The sequence below is a fragment of the Homarus americanus genome, unplaced genomic scaffold, assembly GCF_018991925.1.
Source record: "Homarus americanus isolate GMGI-L3 unplaced genomic scaffold, GMGI_Hamer_2.0 scaffold50924, whole genome shotgun sequence".
Classification (NCBI taxonomy): Eukaryota; Metazoa; Arthropoda; class Malacostraca; order Decapoda; family Nephropidae; genus Homarus; species Homarus americanus.
The window spans coordinates 5838961-5862654 of NW_024718094.1; the positions used below are offsets into that span (position 1 = coordinate 5838961).

The 23694-nt window shown below is 36.8% G+C and overlaps 1 protein-coding gene across 9 annotated transcripts in view; it reads right to left on the bottom strand.

Moving 5' to 3' along the window:
• Positions 1-23694, bottom strand: part of LOC121859161 (fibrillin-2-like) — a 76237-nt gene that overhangs the window by 40877 nt on the left and 11666 nt on the right. For 6 of the 9 annotated variants that reach the window (XM_042355905.1, XM_042355899.1, XM_042355908.1 and 3 more), the window contains 15 exons: positions 19729-19891; positions 18666-18753; positions 17291-17447; positions 15204-15269; positions 14634-14781; positions 12761-12870; positions 12012-12392; positions 8913-9059; positions 8528-8680; positions 7483-7620; positions 5327-5470; positions 4108-4323; positions 3567-3707; positions 1997-2114; positions 1272-1483 (listed from right to left, as the gene is read on the bottom strand). In XM_042355905.1, coding sequence (XP_042211839.1) covers positions 1272-1483; positions 1997-2114; positions 3567-3707; positions 4108-4323; positions 5327-5470; positions 7483-7620; positions 8528-8680; positions 8913-9059; positions 12012-12392; positions 12761-12870; positions 14634-14781; positions 15204-15269; positions 17291-17447; positions 18666-18689 — 2155 coding nt within the window. In that variant the 5' untranslated portion in view covers positions 18690-18753; positions 19729-19891. The remainder of the gene's footprint in view (positions 1-1271; positions 1484-1996; positions 2115-3566; positions 3708-4107; positions 4324-5326; positions 5471-7482; positions 7621-8527; positions 8681-8912; positions 9060-12011; positions 12393-12760; positions 12871-14633; positions 14782-15203; positions 15270-17290; positions 17448-18665; positions 18754-19728; positions 19892-23694) is intronic. The other 3 variants (XM_042355902.1, XM_042355907.1, XM_042355906.1) reach the window with 3 other exon arrangements.

A 23694-nucleotide genomic window follows, 5' to 3' on the forward strand; every position in this document is an offset into this window, starting at 1 on the left:
AGTTAAAAGTTATTACATTTATGGATACTGTACTGTACATTCAGCAGTGTGGATAGTGTATGCCTACTGTAGGCTAGTGTGTAGAGGTGTGTGTGTGCATAGTACAGTGTGTACAATCCCTCCTTCATGGAGGAAGAGATGAGTGACAGTTGGTAACACCTGCTACATTAGATGGTACAGGGCAAAGGCAGGCCATCCTATATCATCATATCACCATTTGGCCTGCCTGCATCACAAGCTCAATACGACAGCATCTGCTGATGAGTACAGTATATAGAGTACAGCAGTTGTTTACTGTATATTATTTTGTTTATTTACAATATATTGTATGTATACAATGGTGTTTGCATAAATAAATACAGTTCTGTGTCTGTACAAGTGAGATGAAAAGTTAAGACTCCTGAAAAACTTTCTCCAGTACAGGGTGGAAAATTCCACTGTCTCAGCTGTGACGCACTCCATTCACACCAACCTCCCCAAAAATGCCTCCTTTTGATGACCTGTATCATATACTCTTAGTATGTCATCCCTTTAAATTTCACCAATACAATGTATATACAGTAAAACCTTGATATATCGGACTTCAATATAGCATCGGCCTCGAAGCCTGGTGCTGAATTTTCCTCGCGAGAGATACACGTTCGTCCTGGCATTCTCTTCCAAAATAAAGCAGTTTCATCCAGATTGAAAATCTGTATACTAATTTCAGTTTACAGTTGCTGATCAAGCACACATCCAACCAAAGGATCTACCCCAGGAGAATAAATCTAGAAAAGGATTTGGCATCTAACACCCATTCAGAGTGTTACAGCTTATCCCTAGACAAAAGATCTGCTTGAACATCCAAATAAAACCAAATGCTTAGCAGCAATACCTTGAGTGTTCTCTGCTTCATAAACAAATACTCTAGATACCACTTGCAAAAAAAAAAAAAACTATTCATTAGTATCAGTGCATGAGACAGCTAGCATACTATCCACAATAAAATTATCTACTGACTAATGCAGTCTTCCTCATACTGGGGAAAGAGGAACCAGAAAGTCCTTTAAGCTAATGTGCTATGGATTTTTTTAGACCATTTTTCATTCATTTCAGTTCAACTTGCACAATGAAAGGGATGTAACACGCAGGTCAGTGGGGGTTGCTTCAAAACAGTGTTTGGCCTACAGTTATCTTTCTATAATGTGTCAGTTAGTCCAAAAGAAACCTACCTCAGGTGGGACCTAGTCCTTAAAAATCAACAAACTATAAAATATGTGGACATTACTTACCTTCACAATGTAAACTATTGGGATTTCTTCCAAAGCCAGATGAACAAGAACTTGTTGGTGGACTCGTGGCTGTTGTGGTTGTGAAATTGGTTGTGGTTCTTCTAGTGGTGATAGAGGTGCAAATATAGGAGCCTTCTGTGTTAGAGCATTCCTCCCCATTTTCACAAGGTGATTCAAGACATTCATTGATGTCTACACACACAGCAGCATCTCTGAAAGCACAAATTGAGAAGTATATTAAAGCAGGATAAATATTACTACAGTACAGTTTTAAAATCTTAAAACTGGTGTTAAAATCGTGTGATCATGTGATGCATGATGTGCCCAGAATGTATCAGCACATGTTACATGTCCCATTTTAAGGGTTAACATCAACATGATGTTAAAATTGGACAACTAAGTAATACTCTCAACAGACCACCATTTCTTGACAGTCTGACATGGCTTTTGTCCCAATGATTCTAGATATTAAAGAGATCTCACAGATGTTGGAGAAAGACAACAAAATCTCTTCACCACCACAGTAAACAATCACGTGAGGCTAGAACGTTCTGTGACATGTTGGATGGTTTCTCAAGAATAATCTTAAATTGGTGGGTGCTTGAAAATTCCACCTTCTTGAGAATTTTAGTTTGTCAAGTGGGAGGTATTAAATAGTTTACTAAACTTAAAAAAAGTATACTTCTATGGAAGAAAACTAATGCAAGTGAAAACTGTACACTCACAAAGGATCATATCTGAAGCCATCTTGACATTCTACTCGACACTCAAAGGCTCCTTCTGTATTAAAACAGATCTGACCCGGGAGACAGCTAGCAACGCCAGCAGTACATTCATCCACATCTGCATAATACAGGAGAAAAAATTACATAACAGGTATATAATAGTACTGTACTGACAATGCATTTTGTTCCAATGAAGGAAATTAATTGAGGCACTTCAAGGCGACATAGTGAGAAGATAATCATGAACTGTGGCCAACCCTCCCAAAGGCTTCATGCAAGTATAATTTTTCTAACTGTATACCCTGTAGTATTTACTATTTCAAGAGTAGATCCTGCTTAACACAAGAGTGGAACAAAGAAGTGCCTGTATATTAGTCTCTGTATTTCACTAAGAAATATATGGGATGAGATGGGACTGGAGCCCCCAAATTTCTTTAAGACATTTATTTCACCTGATCAGACTCAATGCCACATCACCATGGTGCCAGTCTAACTCGCCATACCACACCATGCATCTCACACTCAGCCTGCATCTATGCAACCCCCTCATGACAAATCAAACAAATAAAAGTCTCGTGAGATTTCTTGGTGCTTGGAGTGGTAGAAGAGGCACTTGGAGGTGGAATAGGCATCTTGGAACTAGCAACTGTTACATGAGGTTGAAAGTTTTGGAGAATGCAGTCAGTGTCTACACAGCACAGCAGTTGAGCAAAACAAAGCAAGCAAGCATGGCTGTCCTTTGGCTAGAAGCCTGTGCTGCCACTTAGTGAGAAGCAGAGGAAACTTTTGCTTGGCATCAGTTGATGGTGGCCCATTTGAAAGTATTTAACCCTTCTAGGGTTATACCATGTAATAAAAAGGTTTGACCACACAATAAAGAAAAATAAGAATAATTTGGGGTGCCCAAAATAAAGGTAGTAAAAATATTGAAAATGAAATAAGGATAGTGTACTGCACAAGGTATACATTTTCCATACCAAGTGAATTGAACACCATTTGACCAGTCAAGAGAACATTCACATGCAACCAGAATTTTTTATTAACTAAACTGGTCATACACTAATTAGGCTGGTAAAGGTGGGATTTCTATATACAGTAGAATTCTAGTTATCCAATTATCCGGGCAACCGGTAGATTCAACTAACCAGCGCCAAAAAGGAAAGAATAATAATAATAAAAATTCCTCCAAAATCAACAAACATAAGTTTGAAAACTGCATGCAACAGTGATGAGCTGCCATATTTATTGCTATGATACACAATAAAATAAACACAGCATTCCATAAAATATAATAGCACATAATTAATGTAACAAAATATAGCTCCTTCCACACTCAAACCATCCTCTGTGTTGTGACCCATTTCAGCCAAGCAGTCAACCAGTTGACTCCTAGACGTGTGGTTGCCACTTTACGCTGTGTGTATGCCATGACGTCACATCGAGAGGGAGAGCAACTACACAGTATGTGTGTGTGTGTGTGTGTGTGTGTGTGTGCACTACTGATTCGGGTTAGGCAAGAAAAAGCCTAAAAGAATATAAAAATTATATAAATATTCTGTATTATCAGTACCTTTACATTCTCCAGTAGTTGGATCTGGAACATACCCAGCAGAACAGCGACGACGGAGCCGACATATGTAGCTTCCGAGGGTATTCATGCACCTCTCTGTTACCGAGCAGTCATCCAGACCAGTGCTACACTCATCAATATCTGACAAAGCATATAAATGAGGAGCAGTGGTAATTAATTTCCAACATTCCTTGATAACTAATTTCCAAATAGAACTCCAAGATTCAACTATATTTTAATTTTAAAGATGCATTTTATTAGTTTAAAAAGGTATGGAAATATTGTCAATTTAAAAATGTATGAAAATATCACAAATGAAGCACCATCAGATAATGCTCCTGCTACTTACAGTGCCTAGTTGAAAGAATGTATAAAAGTCAATCAGCTGTGAACAAGACAGGATTAAAAATCATTGGAAAAATTCAATCAGCTCTGTGAGACCATGGGAAATGTTTGCAGATCAAACACAACAGAGGATGCATTAAATTTCAAAGATATGAAATATACAGGGTAGTTAAGAAATTTTTTAAATACCACTTACCAAGGCACTGATTGGTATTAAGATCAAAACCAAAACCTTCAGGACATTCTTGAACAGGGGGCTGGAAGGTAGCACGGGTAAGAATTTCGTAACTGTTCCTTTCAACTTCAACTTCATTGATGCTTATGGCTTCACATCGATATTTGCCAATCTCATTAATGCATATCTCATTATCTGACTGGCAGGTGTGCAGACCTTCAACACATTCGTCAACATCTGTATGAAATTGCACTTGCTAGTTTCTTGAATCGAATGTGTATTTCAAGTTGTAAATACAATACAATATTATAACATTTTAATCCTCTCCTTGACTGATGAAACTGGCTCATCTTAGGCATAGCCATAAAAATTTGAATCACACAGACAACAAATGTTCGTAAACAACTTGTTGATGATCCTACAGCTATTTTAAACTAAAAATAGGTTTATTAAGCAAAAACATTTAAACCCAATTTTAGATGAAGCAGCTAGCAATAACAGCCAGCGAGTGAATGATACAACTTGTGTTTTCTGCCAGTGAAAGGGTGAGATTTGTCAAACTGTTGATATAATGTATAAAGTGAAAATGTTAACCAAAATGATGAAATGGGAAGCTGTGTTAAATAGATGCTTATAAAACTTAAACAAATGCTTTGAAACAACATATGTTAATACAATTGATATGCATTAAATTCAATGTTGTAATTTTAACTAAGATATAAATAAAGATTCTGCTAGACGACATATATAAATATTTCCAAATTAACATGGTTTCAACATTTGTATAAAGCTACACATTTGAGACTGAATTTTAATTAGACCACAATAAGCTACAGCTTAAAAAGGCAAAGACAATTAATAGATAAACTTAAATGAATTTGACAATAATACAATAAACATTTATCAAAAAGAAAAAATCATTGTCTTTTATCATAATGTCCGAGTAATATGTTGACTCTGTTCCTCATAACACCAGATTAATAACCACATTTAATATTTTTCTAGATGTCTTTGCACCCAGGTTGATTACAAAGTGTTAACAAATATCAGAAGACTTCTTTTTATCAGTTTCTTTTATAGGATTGTGATAAACATGTTGACCGCACACATGCAATTTTCAGTTCTAAGTTACAAAAGCAGTGACAACTTAAAAGTGTCACAAGAAAAGCTATAATTTATGCGACTCTTTCAAGGCACCATGAGCCAGCCAGGCACATCATGCAAGGAGGCGGCACCTAACCTTCACAACCCGAGGCTGTGCCGTTGGAGGGTTTATATCCAGCAGGGCAGAAGGCGCGAGGTAGCTCATGACACAAGTAGGATCCTGCTGTGTTGTGACACTCCCATCCAGCATCACAGGGTAGTTCCACACACTCATCCATGTCTGTGGCAGGCTGGAGGTTACCTACGCCTGCTTTACATCTGAATTAGTGGTTATTCCCTAAACATAACACCTGAAAACTCTTTAGAGACGTCATTGTACTAATTACAAAAAAAGCATGTGAATACCAAATGCATATGCCTAGACAAGATGACTAGTCAACTAATCCAATACTGGGTATGGTGTATGTTTTGTCAGGCCATTTTATAAATAACTTATACACTATGCTCTGATTTTACAAAAGTTACAGCAAGAGCCAAACTGGAGTTAAACCACAAGATATGTCTTTTGGTGAACATCCTTTAATCTGATTACCTTCTGTATGGTTGACAGAAAATGAAAAGAATTACACAAGATGGTAAATAAGTTTTAACTTATCTAAGCTTCCAGCCAGAAATAGTAAGGTGATGGTTTCTAAAATGAAAAAAAACCTGTAGATGTCACCATCATATGAAATAATCATATAGATTTTGATGAACTCAAAGATAGAGATGGGTTCCAAATTGCAGGAGGAGGTTACAGAACTTAAGACCTTGGATCAAAACTGGACAAAAACAGCATAAAAAATTAAAATAAGGACTACCGGTAAGTAATAGTTGAAAAAATAAATGACAAAGAGAGAATTTCCATTACAGTGAACCCTCACTTTACGCAGTCAATTGAACCCATGGAGACCCGCGTAAAGCGAGAAAAGCGTAAAGTGAACATCATAACGTATGGGATTAAATGAAATTAGAGACCGGCTGACCCCCAAACTCCACTTTTTCCGACACAATACCTATGTTCTAGTAAAAATAACATCTTAATTTTATGATGGTACATGCACACAATTAATACTTAAGAGAAATAGAGAAATACAGTCGCCAAGTTAATGTCCATCCAAATAATGGACTCGACTCCCTACCCCTCTTCTCACACTACACTCGCTGGCTCTTCCCTCTCTGAGAAATTTTTGGGGGAAAACCACTAGATTTTACGGTATAGTAATAAATAATACCTCAAACTAAAGTTAGGATAATATAATTGACATTGCTGGATTCCTTGTAAGACCAGGAATATTTTGAATATAAATATCATATATTTTGCACAAAAGATAACATATTTACTCAGAGTAAACAAAATACTTACATTAGATCTAAAATTTGTATGTCTAATGCAAAATCTATGATGTTTATATTCAAAATGATCATCAAATTGTAAGAATTCCAGCAATGTAAATTATATTCTGGCCGGATAATTTGTATGAATTTTATGAAATGTGAGCATCCCGGGTTCTGGCAGGGTACCGCGTAAACGTGGAAACGCGGAATGTGGGACCGCGTAAAGTGAGGGTTGACTGTATATGTCTAAAGGAAAGAACAAGTGACCTGTACTGTGAGGTTACCCACCTAAACAATCTCATAACAAAGTCTGCCTTGTCCAAGGGGCCAAGTATTTTCTGAAGCTGTGACTTTGATCGAGTAGTTGCTTTGAAAGCCAGATAGCACTGAATCAGAGCATGTTTTATAAACCCTGTTTCCAGTAGGTGAGTAGCGACTTAAGCAGTCTTAGCAATGATCCATATGGACAATTGCCCTTGCCTTTGAATGCAAATGACCTCTTGGGCAAAGCAGGTTGTGCCAGGGAGTTGTTCCAGCGGGTGATCTTGCATGGCACTAGCCCAATGATCCACAAGCCACATAAAAAAGGTAAGGCGGCAAGTTGTGCTGGAATTATTAGCTGTACGGTACTCAACTTTCTTGTTTCATTCACATTAGAAAACTAACAAAAGCTTAACAGGCTACATGTTGTCAATTTTGTTATATTATTCATAATCAGGTTTGAAATACTGTACAATACTAAAATGAATCATTAAAGGAATAATGTTCAGATAAACAACTGATATTTGACTCAGACTTACAAAGTATAATCCCATCATCCCCAAAAATATTATGATTTTGGTAGGTGCAATTTGTATAGAGTTTTCACACAAACCGTACGTATTATACAGTATATCAATCTTAATTCATACTCACCAACACAAGTTCGGAGGGCATGGCTAAATTGAAAGCCTTCATCACATTTTATGTCACACTCATAAGCTCCAGCAGTGTTCCTGCAGGTCTCCTCTTCTGGGTCACAACCATGAAGTTCTTCTGAGCACTCATCCACATCTGTTTGGAGGAGACTAAGGGCTTGGGCAACTTGGAAAAGGCAAAACTGACAGCCCAACTGGAGCAGTAGTAGGTAATTAGAAAAAGCACTTTGTACAGAGAGAAATACCACATTCTACACATAATAAACCACAGGATAACTTTGTGTACAAACAAATTACTCCCCTGTACTGTATCTCAAAGGTAAAAAAAGCCGCAAAACCCTCCTCCCTCACAATTGCAGTGAAAATCCAAAAAACATTGAAGCTGCTTCGAGAATATGATTTAGAGTACGTACTGTTATAAATATTCTTTTGTAGAATTTCTAAATTGAAAGAGAAAAATATAAATATCTGTACAATACCTGTACTTATACTGGCATACAAAATAAACTAAACAGGTAAAACTAATATAGTATACACAATAACAAGTAAACTACAATGACAGGAAAACTACGCTCCCTAAAGACTTTTTAATATTGACAGATTTTCTATCATAGATAAGCACCCAGGGACAAACTTAATGTAGGTATGATAAAATTATATTCATTCCACAAAAAATAAGACAATTCTATATCATCCAATAAACCAACACAGTACATCTCTAACCCCTTGAAGGCAATTTAAGAAAATAAGCCAATGTTCCATCACAAGACCTAACCCCACACTCCTTACCTTTGGATCAATATCAGTGATGTCTTCCCATCCTCAGTTATTAGTCATTGTCAATATTAAACAAATGTGAAAAATTTATTTATATTTTATTGTAATCAATATCTTTTACACCTCAATTGCCTAATATTCTAACCAGCTACAAATTCCATACACTTCGCTCAATGTAATACCTACCTGTTGCCAGTATATCATTATTGCTGGTGTTTTTGTAGGTGATAGGCTATACTGTACTGCTTTGTTAAAGAAAATCATACCTACGCATGTCTGCTGGTGAGAGCTATACTTGTAACCAGCTATACAGTCATTGGGGCCTCCCTTTGGCTGGCAAGTAAATGCTCCCTGAGTGTTAACACAGAAATGAGTTGTCCAGTTACAATTATTAGATCCATCCAAGCACTCATCAATATCTGTGAGATAAAAAAACAAACATATAGAATAAGTTTTACAGTACAGTACTGTACTTGAAAAGATTTATAAAAAAAAATATGATTACATGTCGTAACTATCTGATTAGTTTGAAAATCCATTCAAAATTAATAGTATTGATATATATACAAAAAGCAGTGTGACTATACTGTACAAGAATTAAAATTAACACCCAAGCTTTATACTGTATATAAAACCAGACAGAAGACAAACCCAAGCAGGACTGTAGGTTTGAGTCAAATGCAAACCCAGGCGGGCAATCAGCTGCTAGAATCTGTGTACAAGTGTAAGAACCAATGGTATTTTGACAGATGGCTCCTCGGCCACACAAGCCTGATGTCACCTCACATTCATCAACATCTGAAAGAAAAGGATCAATAAATATTAAGTAATAAAATGAAGATGAAACACCACTTCAATTTTGACATTTGAACTCAAAAACAGAATTGATTTTACAGTAAGTCAACTGTTAACTAGATTATCAGTCTTTATTGATTTAGAAAGAACTGCATTCTCAAATCCTACTTTATGACTGAGGGTAGAGCTGAGTGACCCCTGATGAGCAGTACAAAGAATCCCCCATAACCTTGTACTGTAATGGTATAGTCATCATGAGGCACGAAGTAATCAGATGCAGTACTGTATAAGCTATCTGGGTAAATACATCTTGCAGGAATGAGGTTGTAACTAAGAATGATTGTGTTTAGGAATCTCACTGAATGTGTAGGATGTGAATGTGGTGGTGACCATGGATGATGTGTTCATCAATGCTTCATTGGGCCTTTGACAAAAATTTTTCATGTTTTCTCAGAATAATGTATCACTTTTATAATAATAAAACTCTTTACAAAGAAATTCTCAATGTAAAAAAAAAAAAAAGCTAAAATAACTCAAGGAAGGAAGGAAGGAAGGAAGGAGGGGGCTATACAGGTCAAAAAACTTTATTCTAAATAAAATGTATACCTAAAAAATGCAAGTAACAAGTGAATGAGTGATGTACATTATGTTCCTTCCAAAATCTTTAAGGTGGACATGAGTGACAACTATGCTACATAAATATAAAAAAAATTGCAGATTAACTTAACATCTTAACTTAATGTAAATATTTGTATTCCACTACAACTCAGATTTCATTTCAATCTCAGCTGTTTTTCAGTTACTGAACAGAAATTATATTTTGTACAGAAGGAAAGCAGAGTGTATGGTACAGCGGTAAAAAGCATGTCTCTTTCTATTGTGTCCCACGTTTGATCCCAGGCCTGGGTCAGATGTGAGAAGGGTGAAATCCAGTGTGAAAATCAAAGTGGGTCTCATAAGCCTGAGAGCCTGTTAAGGGCAGGATGGACACAACTAGCTATACTAAACACATGGAAGCAGTGTGGCTGGCACTACACACAACCACCCTCACTTCCTCAAGTGTAATATTAGGTAGCCATTTACAGCTGGGTGGACTGGAAGTGTCCTGGGATCAAGCCAGCAAAATTTGGGACAAGAGAAAGGTGCTGTTTTCACTCAGCCACCACACCTCTCTCAGATTACTTTATGTTGAAATGTGACATATTTTCAATGTTCCACTCACTTTAGAAAAGTTAAGATAATACAAGGTCACTGATCACTCTGAGGTAAATTTAGTTGATATTTTTACTTAAATATCACTTGACTCATCATACCTAAATGATGGGCCCTCAGAGGCAAGAGTATAGCAAGAAAGACCCTCAGACAGACACACCAAATCAAAATCAGACCAATAACAAAGACAAATACAGTACACAGTTTCACATTGAGCCAAACTGTATCTATTTAGTCACTGTTTTTAAATGGACAAGCTACCATAAACTCTTGGAGACATTATTTTAAAATTTTTATCCAAAAATGGAAGTTCTTTGTAAGATAAATAGGTTTTAGCCCCTAGGCTTCGGTTCATGTCATGAGATGTGTGCTTACAGAGCTTCTGCTCACGTCATATGACATTCTGTAATTTCACTGTACTGTTTCAATTGCCACTTCACTCTCATTCTCTTTTTTACTTTACTTTTATCCTCTTCACTGATCGGCTCGTTAGCCGCTTGGGCGATCGGTTATGTCTCTATGTCTCTTGATTACTCGACTCTTCCTAGCTCCTATGATGCTGTACCAATCTGTGGTAAGGACATGTACAGTATTTCTTTACTGTTTATATCATGCATGACCAGTTTCTAAGCTTAAAATTGTTTATTATTTGTTTTTAAAATTGTCCCAAATATACCCACATGGGCATATGTTAACTGTAGCCTAGTGCCAAGAAGCTAAACATCTAAATAGTAGTAGTAATGACGGTCCTGATACCATAACAGAAAATATGTGTGTTAGTGTATCAGAGATACTTTTGGTCACTACTGTTTACACTATTACTGTCCTGTACAGGTATCTCAGATTACAACACACCAATTTGGGGTTGCATACGACTAGCCATTTCTCAGCAACCAAAATGGCATGACACTCTCTGTGGGGATACCTCCATTCTCATCCTTTCTACAGCATTATGAGCACTAAGAGATAGAGTATTTAAGGGTTTACAGACTGGTCCACTTGGTGTGTAAAAACCTCTCCAATACAAAGTATTTACAAATTCTTGTTTTATATTTGAGAAATCACAGGGCACCAAGTTATAACTCCCCCAAAAATACAGAAATACAGAATATACTTATACTGTTATACTGTACCTTTAATGCCTTATTCCCATCCAATGACTGAGGATTTGCCTCCTGTAAAATCTTACTCATACATTTCAGCCACCAACCATTCCCAGATCTCCACATTATAGACGGACACAACACCCTAGTCTCCGGAGTAAACATTTTGGCCTAACATACCTATGACATTTACCAAGCATACTAATGGTATGAAAATCTGATTCGAATTCTGAGTACTCAAAACAAAAGTTAATCAATCCTACATGTTGCCATTTGGTTGAAATGATAAGAATATGTATATAAAAAAAGTGTGTGAGAGAGAGGATTTATTCTGCAATCATGTACTGTACTGTACAGTATATTCAGTAAAAGTGAGGAAAGGAGACTGGAAAAAAGACAATATGAATACTGTATAGGAAATAGGAGTAAATGTAAAAATATACAGTACATTTATAAAAATTAGCAGGAGTTCAAGAAAAAGAGGCAGACCACAGGAGGGTAAACAAAGTGAATGTGGCTACAGCAAAGAAATACTGGTTGAAGAAAGGGCAGCTCAATTACTTTTTATGGTATGTAGGAAGTCCATAGGTAATGAAGTCCAAAAGGTCAGCTGTATAAAATAAATACCCCATTAACTCACCATCACAAACCATCGTATCCAGATTAAAATTGTATCCTGGTGGACATCGACCCTGAGTGTGCGTAGCATCCAGATAGCTCTGATCTGGTCGAGCACCAGGGAAACCTTGCACACCTAAGGCTCCTCCAAAGTTGATGAGTCCTGATGATCCTTGATCTACTTCATTGCTGATATCATAACCTGATGCTCTCTGAGTTCCTACTGTTCTGGCATCCCCAGCGAGACCACCAGAGGACCCAACACTGGGAGTCCGGTGCTGTGTGGAACCCGGAGAGGACAAGGAGCCATCGGCATTGATACAGGAATAGGAGCCAACCTGGTTGTAGCACACCTGTTCTCCAGGGACACAGTTATGCACACCAGAGCTGCATTCATCCACATCTGCCACATTTATAAATACTGTACTGTACATAAAATAAACTCTTATCTTCCCTCAAAGATACTTAATGTGTTACCAATTGGTTTACAACCAAGATACATCTACAATAAGCGGCTTAATTACTATTACTCTACAACTTAATACACTACCACATAAAAGAGAGCCTTTACATTCATTACCAAAGGCATTAAAAAAAATCATAAATAAACACAAATAAACAAAAGTACAAAGCACTGTACAGGTACTAATCCCAGTCTACAAGCTCCACATACTAAGCCCCAACTCTTTGCTATTACTCCCCACTTTAAAGCACAAGACTACATAGTCTACTAAAAATGACAACTGTATACAAAATTTCACACCACTTTACCCTTGCAAGATCTCTGATCAAGAGCTAATGTGAATCCTGTGTTGCATGAACACTCAATAGATATGCCTGTGTCCTGGCAGATGTGAGCACATGGGTTGTTCAGATGGCACCTAAAAAGCAGTAAAGCAAATTTATTAGCTTTACTTCCCATGTCATAATGTGCTGTAAAGATTTGGTGAACTAATAATATAACTACAATACAGTATAGCAATCTATGAAATAGCTGTTACCCCTGACTGAGTAATGAATAATAAACCCTGATATCAATGACCTTGCAACATTATTATTTAAAATTAAAATCCAGAACTTATGTTTCAAGCTTAATTGCAATGAGCTAATTAAAACTTCAGATATTGTGTGGAAATCATTGATCTACGGGTGGACAAACAGACAGCACCTTGCACCTCGACTAAATCTCCTCAGCTGTTTTTGGTTCAGGAAGGTGAAAAAAAGTGTCATAAAAATTATGACTGACTATACAATTAAGATCTTCAAATTTATGTGTTGTACACAGATTTCTCCAAGGCAACTGACAAAGTTTCACATAAAAGATTAACCTTAACCACTTGTGTAAGGATGAATAAAACGGTCTGGTGTGCCAAATAAAAGATTAAAAGTAGCATCCCTGTAGTTAAGGGGTTAAGGATCTGATCCCATGGCATCACTAACAAAATGTTGGAGTGGTTTAAAATAAATAGTTCTTCTAAATAGAGCACAATTAGACTGGAAACAAACTGAAAGGAGTATCACAAGGATCCATCTTGACTGTAATCTATGGCAGTACTGTTGTATTGATTTCAGTAACTCAAGGAGCACCGTTAAATCTTTGGAATATATACAGATTTCCAAAGGGGTAACATATGAAAAAAACTCTACACTTCACACACGATATTTTCCTGTCATTTTCAGACAATATAAAGAACCTAAGAGCCACAGGTGTCCTCCAGCAACCTTCTAATAAATACATCAGCTGCTAGGTAAATATGGTAAATACAATGAACTGTTAATATCAAATGAAATCCATACAAAAAGTACTATAATATGCCCAATTTTGATTGCTTCATGGGTGCCACATCTTTATTTAAACCAATACCGTCTTCTCAAAACAAAAACTACCTTTGAAAGAACAAGAACATAAATAAATTTCCGAAATTTTCACATGCAACAAAATTACATATGATGCCAAGGTATATGCCCTTAAATGGTGACCTGTGGTGTGATGGACAGCATGCTCACCTCGCAAAAAAGTGGACCCGGGTTCGATCCCTTGGCAGGGTGAAACTATGGATAAGTTTCTTTATGCTATTTGCCTTTGTCTACCCAGCAGTAATTGGGGACCTGACTGTTAATCGATTTGCGGAACGTTTTCCGGGGTAATGGTTACCCAGTGCAGTTGGCGAGTTGTCTGGTCTTCTCGGACTGTTTCTTGACATTGGGTCATGCAACTCGTTAACTCAGGGTGTAGTTGTTGAGTTGGCGACAGCTTCTACACCTTAAATAAATTCACGCCTAGGTGGCCCTAGGGCCGGCCATCCTCGATCTCGAGGGGCATCCATTAAATATGCCCTTAAAATTAGAACAAGTCAGACAAGTGACTGTTAAAGTAATGTGCAGCAATAGGCACTTTTATGGTTATATTTGGAATAATTGTACAACCTGTACTCATAGCAAACTTTCTCATCTCATTTATTTACTCAAAAAGTGAATCTGCCAGTAAACTATGTGCCTTTACTTAAAAGGACAGAGAGGGTGTTTAGTAGCCACCTCCTCACAAGTCACTTATACTTCATGCTCTCATGGCATGTAAGTGCATGTACTGTAGAACCCTGAAGTTATTTTAAATTAATAACTGACAACATTGGCTTTGACTTACCTATCAGTGACAGCATCCTGTACACAAGTCTTGCCATCAATGGAGAGTGTAAACCCAGCACGGCACTGGCACCGGTATGATCCTGGAGTTGGTACACATACATGTGCACAAAGCTTACCAGGAAACCTGGCACACAAGTCATCAGATTCTATTATGGAAAGAGAAAAGATTACAGTAACATATTCAGTAGCTATTACAAGCTCAGATCATAACTATGTTAACATTACTAACTGACTCAGTTATCAGTTAATGATGTAAAGCCATAGAAGAAAAAATACGAAGGTGGAATAAAATATGAAACTACTGTACAGTAAATCGAACTAGGTTCCAAAAATATTTTATTTTAGTAATATGAAGACCTGCAGTAATATTAAATGTTTTAGTGAGATGACTGGGGTTGGGGACAAGTGTAATCCTTGTTCACAGACTTTGTACACCTATTCAAAGGTCTGGATGGCATAGAAACAACTCAAAATTTACAACCAGATCCTATCAGGTAATTAATTAAATTCAGGTTTCAAAATCTGTGTACTTCACTTGCAGAGATCAGATTTACACAAGTCACAATACCTGAAACTGAGACGAGGCCAGGGTAAAGGTTACTGCCAAGGTTACTAGCAGTCACTGCCTGGCTACCTGTCAATAAAAATTGGTCAGTATAAACACGTTTACAGTCTTCATTGTCTGTAAAAGAAGTCAGGGATGGTTACCTATGAATAAACACAAAGGACTGAAGAATGACACATATTTTTGGTGTGTTATAAGGTAAAGAGACGAGTCATCCATTTTCTCCCCTCACCTTAACACTCCCTCACTAAGCCTACATCGCCCACAGAGATATCTGCAGTACATTCTAGTCTTTGACTTTGTCGTGTTTCGAGCACTAGTGAATTCTTTAGAAGAGCTGACATTTTTGAGAAACAAAAGACCAACTATTATTACAGTATTATTACTATTATTTATTGTTATTAAAGAGTCAAGCCCTTCTTTCTTATATCGGCTGAGAGTCTATCAAATTTTTTTATAAAAGCATAAGTCCACTCAAAACAGATACGTTGAGTACATTTCATAAACTAATAACAAAAGATAAAAGGAGGGGGGGGGGGGCGGAGTCTTTACTAAGTAGTGTGGAACACTGAAATAAATGGTATCAGCATCCTAGTCTCAAGCAAACCATTTTTATGGCAGGATAAACATTGAACTAGTGACACTGTTACAAGGTATTGTAAATTACTGTACTGCATTCATCACTGGTGAGTGTCTACTTCATCATAAAAAAAATAAAAATAAATACAAATAAAAAAATGACCATCTGTGTTCCCGCTGTGGAAACCTTACCATGCCAATATTATAATTTTGCATTAGTTGGGCCAAAAGCTTAATATGTGGATCTGTCACAAAATTAATCAAATCAACCAAGTTTGGTACAAATACACAAGACCTGTTCTTCAGTTATTAATGGGACACAGACACTAGTAGACAAGACCAAAAACAGTTGTGGGTGGGAAAAAAAACGGGGGGGGAGAAGAATATCACAATACCAAAAGATATGATACTAAAAATTGCACGCAAAACCTGAAATCATTGGTCAAAATAGTTGTAAATGTATCATCTGGAAAAGATAACTCCCTTGAAGGTGCATGAAAGAGGGTTTACACCACTAAAAAATTAAGAATTGGCAGACTGCATTAACACTCGGGATCATACATGCATAATTGCCGCTTTGATTTAATGTATACGAAACTTTTGCCTTGCGATCAGACATGCCAGTATGGCGTTTATTTAATTTTCTCTAAAAAATTCTGGTCGAATTACTTGAAATTTTAACGCCACTTTTATCACGCCACTCTTGCGATGAACCAAACCTTAAGTCTATGTGGCAACCCCTCAAGGTGAGTTGGAGCATGTGGTACAAGACAACTAATGCCAGTAATGCCTCTGCCTCAATAAGCAGTGAGTGTTGGTCCCAGGTGCGATTTAAAAATGGCCACCTTGGTGCTTGCGCCACTATCTCAAGATATTTATCTCTTACAACCTCGATATTTATTCTTAGGAAGTGATAAAGTGATGTGTATTGAAATATTTGTTAGGAAATATATTTGAATTCATGAGACGTTGGTGAAATGGCTACTCACAATACGGTCACATATATCACACAAAAGCATGGCGTAATATATAGGTCTAGCTTGGAAAAATAATAAGTGATAGTGAACTATAGTGCAGTAGAGGCATGCGTATGGGTATGGTGAATTATAATGAATATAACTGTATTGTGCTTATTTGATACATATTCGTTACGCCATTGCCGTTGTCTTGCATATGCCAAGGACTACCTCATCTGAGTGTTAAGTGGAAATATTATTGCCAAAAGTTTACATAGGAAGGCATCATTTGAATAAATATATGACAAATCTTAGCCACGAATAGCGCTCGGGGGAAAAAAAAAATCCGCAATTTCTGGTAATTTTGCAGGCTCAAAAGTTGTCCTGTGACAGGCTCGTTAAATAAATTTCAAGCAATCCTGAGTGTTAAGCCAGTACATGTACCAATTTCAGTCAAGGGACTGTATCACAATTACATGGGATTCCTAATTCAACTCCAAATTTTGTTTACACACTTAGATATTGCTAGCTACACACTGTAGTTATCAAACTTACCAATATCTGTGAAGTCAGGAGAAGGGTTCCCAGGTGATGCATGGCTACAGCACTGTAAGTAGGCATTATCCCATGGGAACCCAAAATTGAACCTCATACTGCAGCCCATACCCATGCTGCCACTGAATAAGCCCAGTTTACATCCTTGACAACAATCCTGAAATAAGTACTGTACTGTACAATATATATTGTATAGTGTTTATTAACCCCTTCACTATATGGATGCCACTTTTAATAATTTATTTGGCTAAAGCCAACTGATTTTATTCAGCAGAGACAGGACCCAATAAAAACAAGTGGTTAATAATGATAATATTAATAATAATAACAATAATAATAACAGGCTGTGCAAATTATGTGGGACATTTACAGATATCTTTTTTACTTGCCCTGACAATTTTTTGGATGTAATTTGCTTGCCCAGACTTTTTTATGGAAAAAAGTTAAATTACACTCTTAAAATATTCAAACCACCACTGTATCACCCTCTTCCACCAGTGATCTTGATGATCCACCTATGCTTCAGCAAACAGATGTCTCCCTATGTACAGTGCACCACTTCATCAAGCTCCAGACTTACACATACAAATGTAAGTACAGGTACTCCTCGAATTACGACCACCCGGACATACGACAGCCCCAGTCGTACCAAAATTTTTTCAAATTACGTATTTTCGAGTCCCGACGTTAGTGATTGCGTTGTGTATTGACAAAATTTTCATTTGTAATTCCCTTTAAAATGGCGGCAAGCTGAAAAGTGAGAGTTTTATGGTACTGAGAAGAAAAAGAGGCACCCATTTTAGATTTTCTATGAATTATTTTCGCATTTTCAACTTACGACCAATTCGACTTATGACCTGGATTTGGGTCCCTAACCCCATCGTAAGTCGGGGACTGCCTGTTCTGTACAGTATTGTGACTTAAGTTTCTCATACACAGTACAGGTATAGGTATATATTAGTGCACTATGGTAGTATATAAGTTGCTATTCACGGTGTTGCCAATTCGCACCATTTCTTGGAACCTAACACTCGCAAATGGTAAGGGTTTACTGTACTATATTCTTAAAATTCTCCCATAAATATACAGGATATTTGACTTAATTCTATAAACTGTCAATTATAAATTCGAACTAATCTTTCAAATTATCATTTTTATTTACATTCAATAATTTCATTCACTGTAATCACTCCAGATGAAATTAGTATGGTTCAAGACAACCATACCATGAGCAAATGAGAGTCAATTAGAATTTGTTAAGAAGTACATTAGGGTAACTGAGACAATAAGTCTCAGTCATTAAGTCAGTCAAATTACAATTCATACTGTGACAGTAACTGATAGACCTTTAAAACAGAACAATATAGTACAGTACCTGGAAGTACTCCCCGCCCTGCATACTGTTGGTGACACAGTCCTGGCCAACTTGAGCTGCTTGCTTCCCTTTCTGGCACTGTTCATCTCTATTTACACAAAACAAAATAAAATATATCAGCACATATCAGCCCCAAATCATAAACAGTAAACACATACTTTTTTTTTTACGTTTATCCTCTTCGCCACTGGTGGCCCTCCTTTGGACATTTTCAATCAACTGACAGTCCCTAGTTTAGGAGATAGACTTTCTCACAAGGAGCCCAATCATAGATTCTGAATGGACTAGTAATGCAAGCGAGTTGTTTAAATTCACTTTTTTGTCAACTTGTCCAAGCTCTTATGTACATAAGCATTTAAGCTGCTGTACTCAGTAGCCTAGTACTTTGTGTAAAGAACATTTTAAAATTATATTTTACTTAATTTGAGATAACTACAACTATACAGTATTTACACTTGTTGTGTTACTTTTCATGACAGGGTCAACCCTTTCACGTACAGTATGCATGTCAACCCTTCTTTGAGGGCACTGAGAAAAGTTGACCTAAGGAAGGTCAAGAGGAGAAATATTTAATGCTCCCTTCTTCCATTTAATCTGGCTGCAGTTACTTGAGTTACCATAAATGAAGGACTGATCTTGATTCCAAAAAATGTATGTAAGCTAGGATCAAACCCAGCACTCTCATGTGGATGACATATATGGTGCCACTGCACCATCCTCATTTCCAAGCCTCCCAACAGCCACCTGTTGCTGCCACCAGGTAATCATGGCTAACCCACACAAGCATGGAAAAATGACTGAAAAACAGTAATGATAATCATGATAACATAATTTGGGGAGAAAAGTTTTGTGACATTACATTGAAAACAGAACTAAATACAAGACACACACAAAACACATGTTGTTACTGCTATACTTCAGAAACATAAAAAGAATTTTGTCCTGGTAATTTCCCCAACACAAATTCTGTACATATACTGTACTGTACTGTATATCATCTAGAAGACACGACCTTAGTACTAGTTCACAGTAATATTCTTCAGTTTACCATGCAGAATCTTACCTAAAGTATCTGAGGCAGCAAATCCCAGCAGTGGTGATACAGACAGACTGGTGTTCTGAGGGAATCCCTGTGACGGGGGCAGGAAAGGAAGAGCACTGTTGAGCCTCCCTTGCCCAGTTGGCACCGTACGCACAGCACTTACCAAAAGTTGGCTCTAGGTCACCTGTACAGGAGGATATTATATTATTACTATTATTACAGGCCTAATATGTTGTTAATGCCCCCAGATAATGAACAAAATTTGTTCGATTACCAGTGTTAAAAAATTATTAAAAGCTGTTACAGCTAAGAGGCCTTAGTACTGTTACAAAAAAAAAGGTAAAAATAAGGTAGCTACTGTACTGTACCCCAATACTGTATGCCTTTTTGACAGTAATCAATCAAAATATTGATATATTCTCTGCCATTCCATTTCCAATTCAGAGGTTGGTGGTAAGAGGGAGCAGTAAAATCTTCATGCAAGTTTACATTAAGTCATCATAAGTATAAGCAATACAGGTACATATACAATTCAGCATAGATTGTATACAGTATTGTACTAAACATAGACAATGCAGGTACAGTACACAATACTGTTATGAATCCATTTTGCTGCTTACCAGCTTCCACTGCTGGTTACCAGTGACCTGTTCATATATACAGAAGCAGTAGATATATCTTAACTATTAATCTAATATGTTGAATAGCAGAACGATAGAATAAAGTAAGAAATTTTGTTTGGGAGTTATATATACGTATGTTGCATTTAATTTAGGTTATACTGCACAGTATTTTGTTAAAGTAATATTTATTAGTTACCTGAATAATATATAATTACTCCTGATTTAAATAATAGTCTTGCACAAGTCTACATTTCTTTGTTTGTGCATGCAACGTAACAGCTACCGTTGAATGTCAAATTACCTGCCATCGTCAGTTCCTTAACGATCCTGACCAGAGAAACACAACACTCGCTACCTTCAGTAAAAATCAGCGATCATGGAGGGGCTCACCAACTAAGCTCCACCTTTAATTCCTGATCTCCAGCCACATCAGCAAACCTTGAGTATGTATCAATTTGTATTGCAGGATATCCTAACTTTATACATACAGTAGTTTAATGTAATATAAACTCCAACATCAACACTTCAGGTAATCACCCATTTTGAGTGTTTATTTAATTTGTATAGCTTAATTTAAACATTTATTGTCCTGATATCAAGCAATTCAGTACAAATTGGTGCCATGACCAGGATTTTAGGCCTAAGTGTAACTTTATTATTTAACAGGAGTTATACATAATCGATGCTTCCTTTCCTGTGCTATTCCCTTTTTTTAATTTAGCAAATTTATTGACAAATTCTGAAGTACAGTTTGCCTATTCAGAGTAACTGTAATTCAGTCAGGAGGTCCTGACTTCTCTGCCATGCAACATGACTGATGCCAAAATGAAAAAACACAGGAAGGTGAGAGGAGGCTACAAAGAGAGCCTTACTAGGTTAGTAGCGGGTTCATTGAAGAAGTTAATGAACAAGTGAGTCCAGGACAACCAATTCACTACTGAGCCCATCATGGGATTAAGAAGTATGTAAGACTACACCTGTATGGATAGTCCATGATTGTTCAGCAAAGTCAGGACCCAATGAACTTAGTTTAAATGACTGTATACATACCGGTCCATCTTTAGTTTCAGATTTGGCACAGATATAGAGAAAGCTTTCTTAATGGTGGGGTTGCATGAAAAGGACTGTGATACAACACATTTTCTCTGGCCAATTGATCCCTTTGATATTAGTAGTCCTTATTTCATATACTGTATATAGATTTAAAGCCATTTTATTTGGAGCAACATATACTGTAGTCAATTCTTATTAAACATTACTATCCGTAAACACCTTACAGTTGTCGACGAAGATCCAGATTTGATACAAACGAGGTCTTTATATTGACAATTTGCAGGGAACAGGTAATGATTATAAGGCTTTGATCACACATGGCTGGAATTCTTTGAAGATCTTCTCAAAGGCGCATCTTTTCTCAAGAGAGCGGGTTACTTATTGTTCTGAATTTAGGGAATTTTTGTGCGTAAATGGCATAGCATCTTTAGAACAATTAAAGATGAAAGTCTTAGGTTTAATTTGGCTAACTGATTCAAATGTATTAACTTTTAATAGTAAGGTTAAGTTTCCTGAAATTGTAACTGAAAGGGAAACTTTATCTGTTACTGTAAGTACAGTATATTTGATCCTCTGGGATTCCTCCTTCCCGTAACCATTCGGGCTCAAAGGTTCGTACAAAATTTGAGGAGAATACACTGTGATTGGGATACCCTATTTTAGATGCATTACAAAATGACTGGCAAGAATTATATGAGGACATATTGGAAATTTTAAATATTTCTGTACCCCGCCAGGTCACTGTTTCTAAAGAAGTTACGATGCACACATTCAGTGATACTAGTACTGTGGCGTACGGTGCTGCTGCCTATATGACTAACGGAGGACTTAGTAGGTTAGTAATGGCTAAGGCCAAGGTAGCACCGATTAAACCATTAACTATTCATAGAATGGAATTAACAGCAGTTCTACTTGCAGCTCGTATGTCAGTATTTATTAAGGAGGCCTATGAATATGAGCTTATTGTGTTAAGCAACTTAAATTTGAACCGACAATCAGATTGCATTACATTGGTTGCACAGCCGTAGTTCATTACCTGTATATGTTCAGAATCGGGTGGACGAGATATTTTAGTTAGTCCCTGACGTTCACCTAAGATATGTGCCCTCCAAGGACAATCCTAGTGACCTCGCCACTCGAGGTATTAATGCTACTGCCCTCAAGAAATCCTCACTGTGGTGGGAAGGTCCATCATGGCTCCCTCACCAGAGTTTGTGGCCCGAAGTTATGTTATTTAATGGGGACCATGCTGGGATTTATGTCTTATTAAATTGGAATCAATATGATACTTACAATAAAGCCTTACATGTAATGGCCTGGATAATGATATTCTTACGGAAACTTAGGAGCAAAACTCATAAAGAGTATACGGTAAGGTTCATATTGTCACAGTATTCAGATTTGATTTTAATAAATACTTGTTCAGACGAATGTGTATCACCACCGCTCATTCCTTCTAACAATTGCCATCCCTGAAAATACACTTAATAACTCAAGTGCCAAACCTCTCGTGAATACCATGCTACCACTTTAATTGAAAGGTTAATTGTAGATATTATATTCTAAAGGAAAGCCTGGGTGGTGGCAGCTCTAAGATGTAAGTACATACAGTAATTACACGAATGTGGAAGAATAGAGAAAGATGTTATTCTCCCAGGTTAACCCATATAACAGAATATAACTACGTAAATCTGAGAATAAAAGTAAGAGGAAATAAACAAATAAGTAAGAGTACTTAAAGAAATTTAACAAATACTTGAGAAAATGAATTAGAAGTTTGAATTAGAAGTTAAAGTAAAGAAAAACTTAGAAACCACAAATAAAAGCGATACCAATTAGTAGGTAGTAGGCATGTACCAGGGAGGTACTACCGTCTGGGAAGATATTGGAAGCATAATGTGTTGTCTAATGGTAGACCCTGCTGCCATATGGCATCACGAAAATTGTGACCAAGTCCCAGGTTGCTGATCTGTCTTTCTGCCTCATTTACACACAACTGCAGGGTCTCAATTATTTCTCTTACATGACAACAAAACATACATATAGCGTTTCTCACTGTTGATTTTTTTTCATTCTTGTATTTCTTTGTATTTATTGTTATTATTATTATTATTATTATCACATTGTTATTATTATTATTACCAATAATATTTTATTTTACTTTCTATTATAAATTTTATTTACTATGAATTATTAATATTATTACATTTTCGTCCCCCGGGCCCCGATGTGGGTCAGTGACCTGTGCCCGGGTGGGCTAGTCCCCGTAAAAAAATACAAATAAATAAAAAATAAATAAAAAAAGTTATAG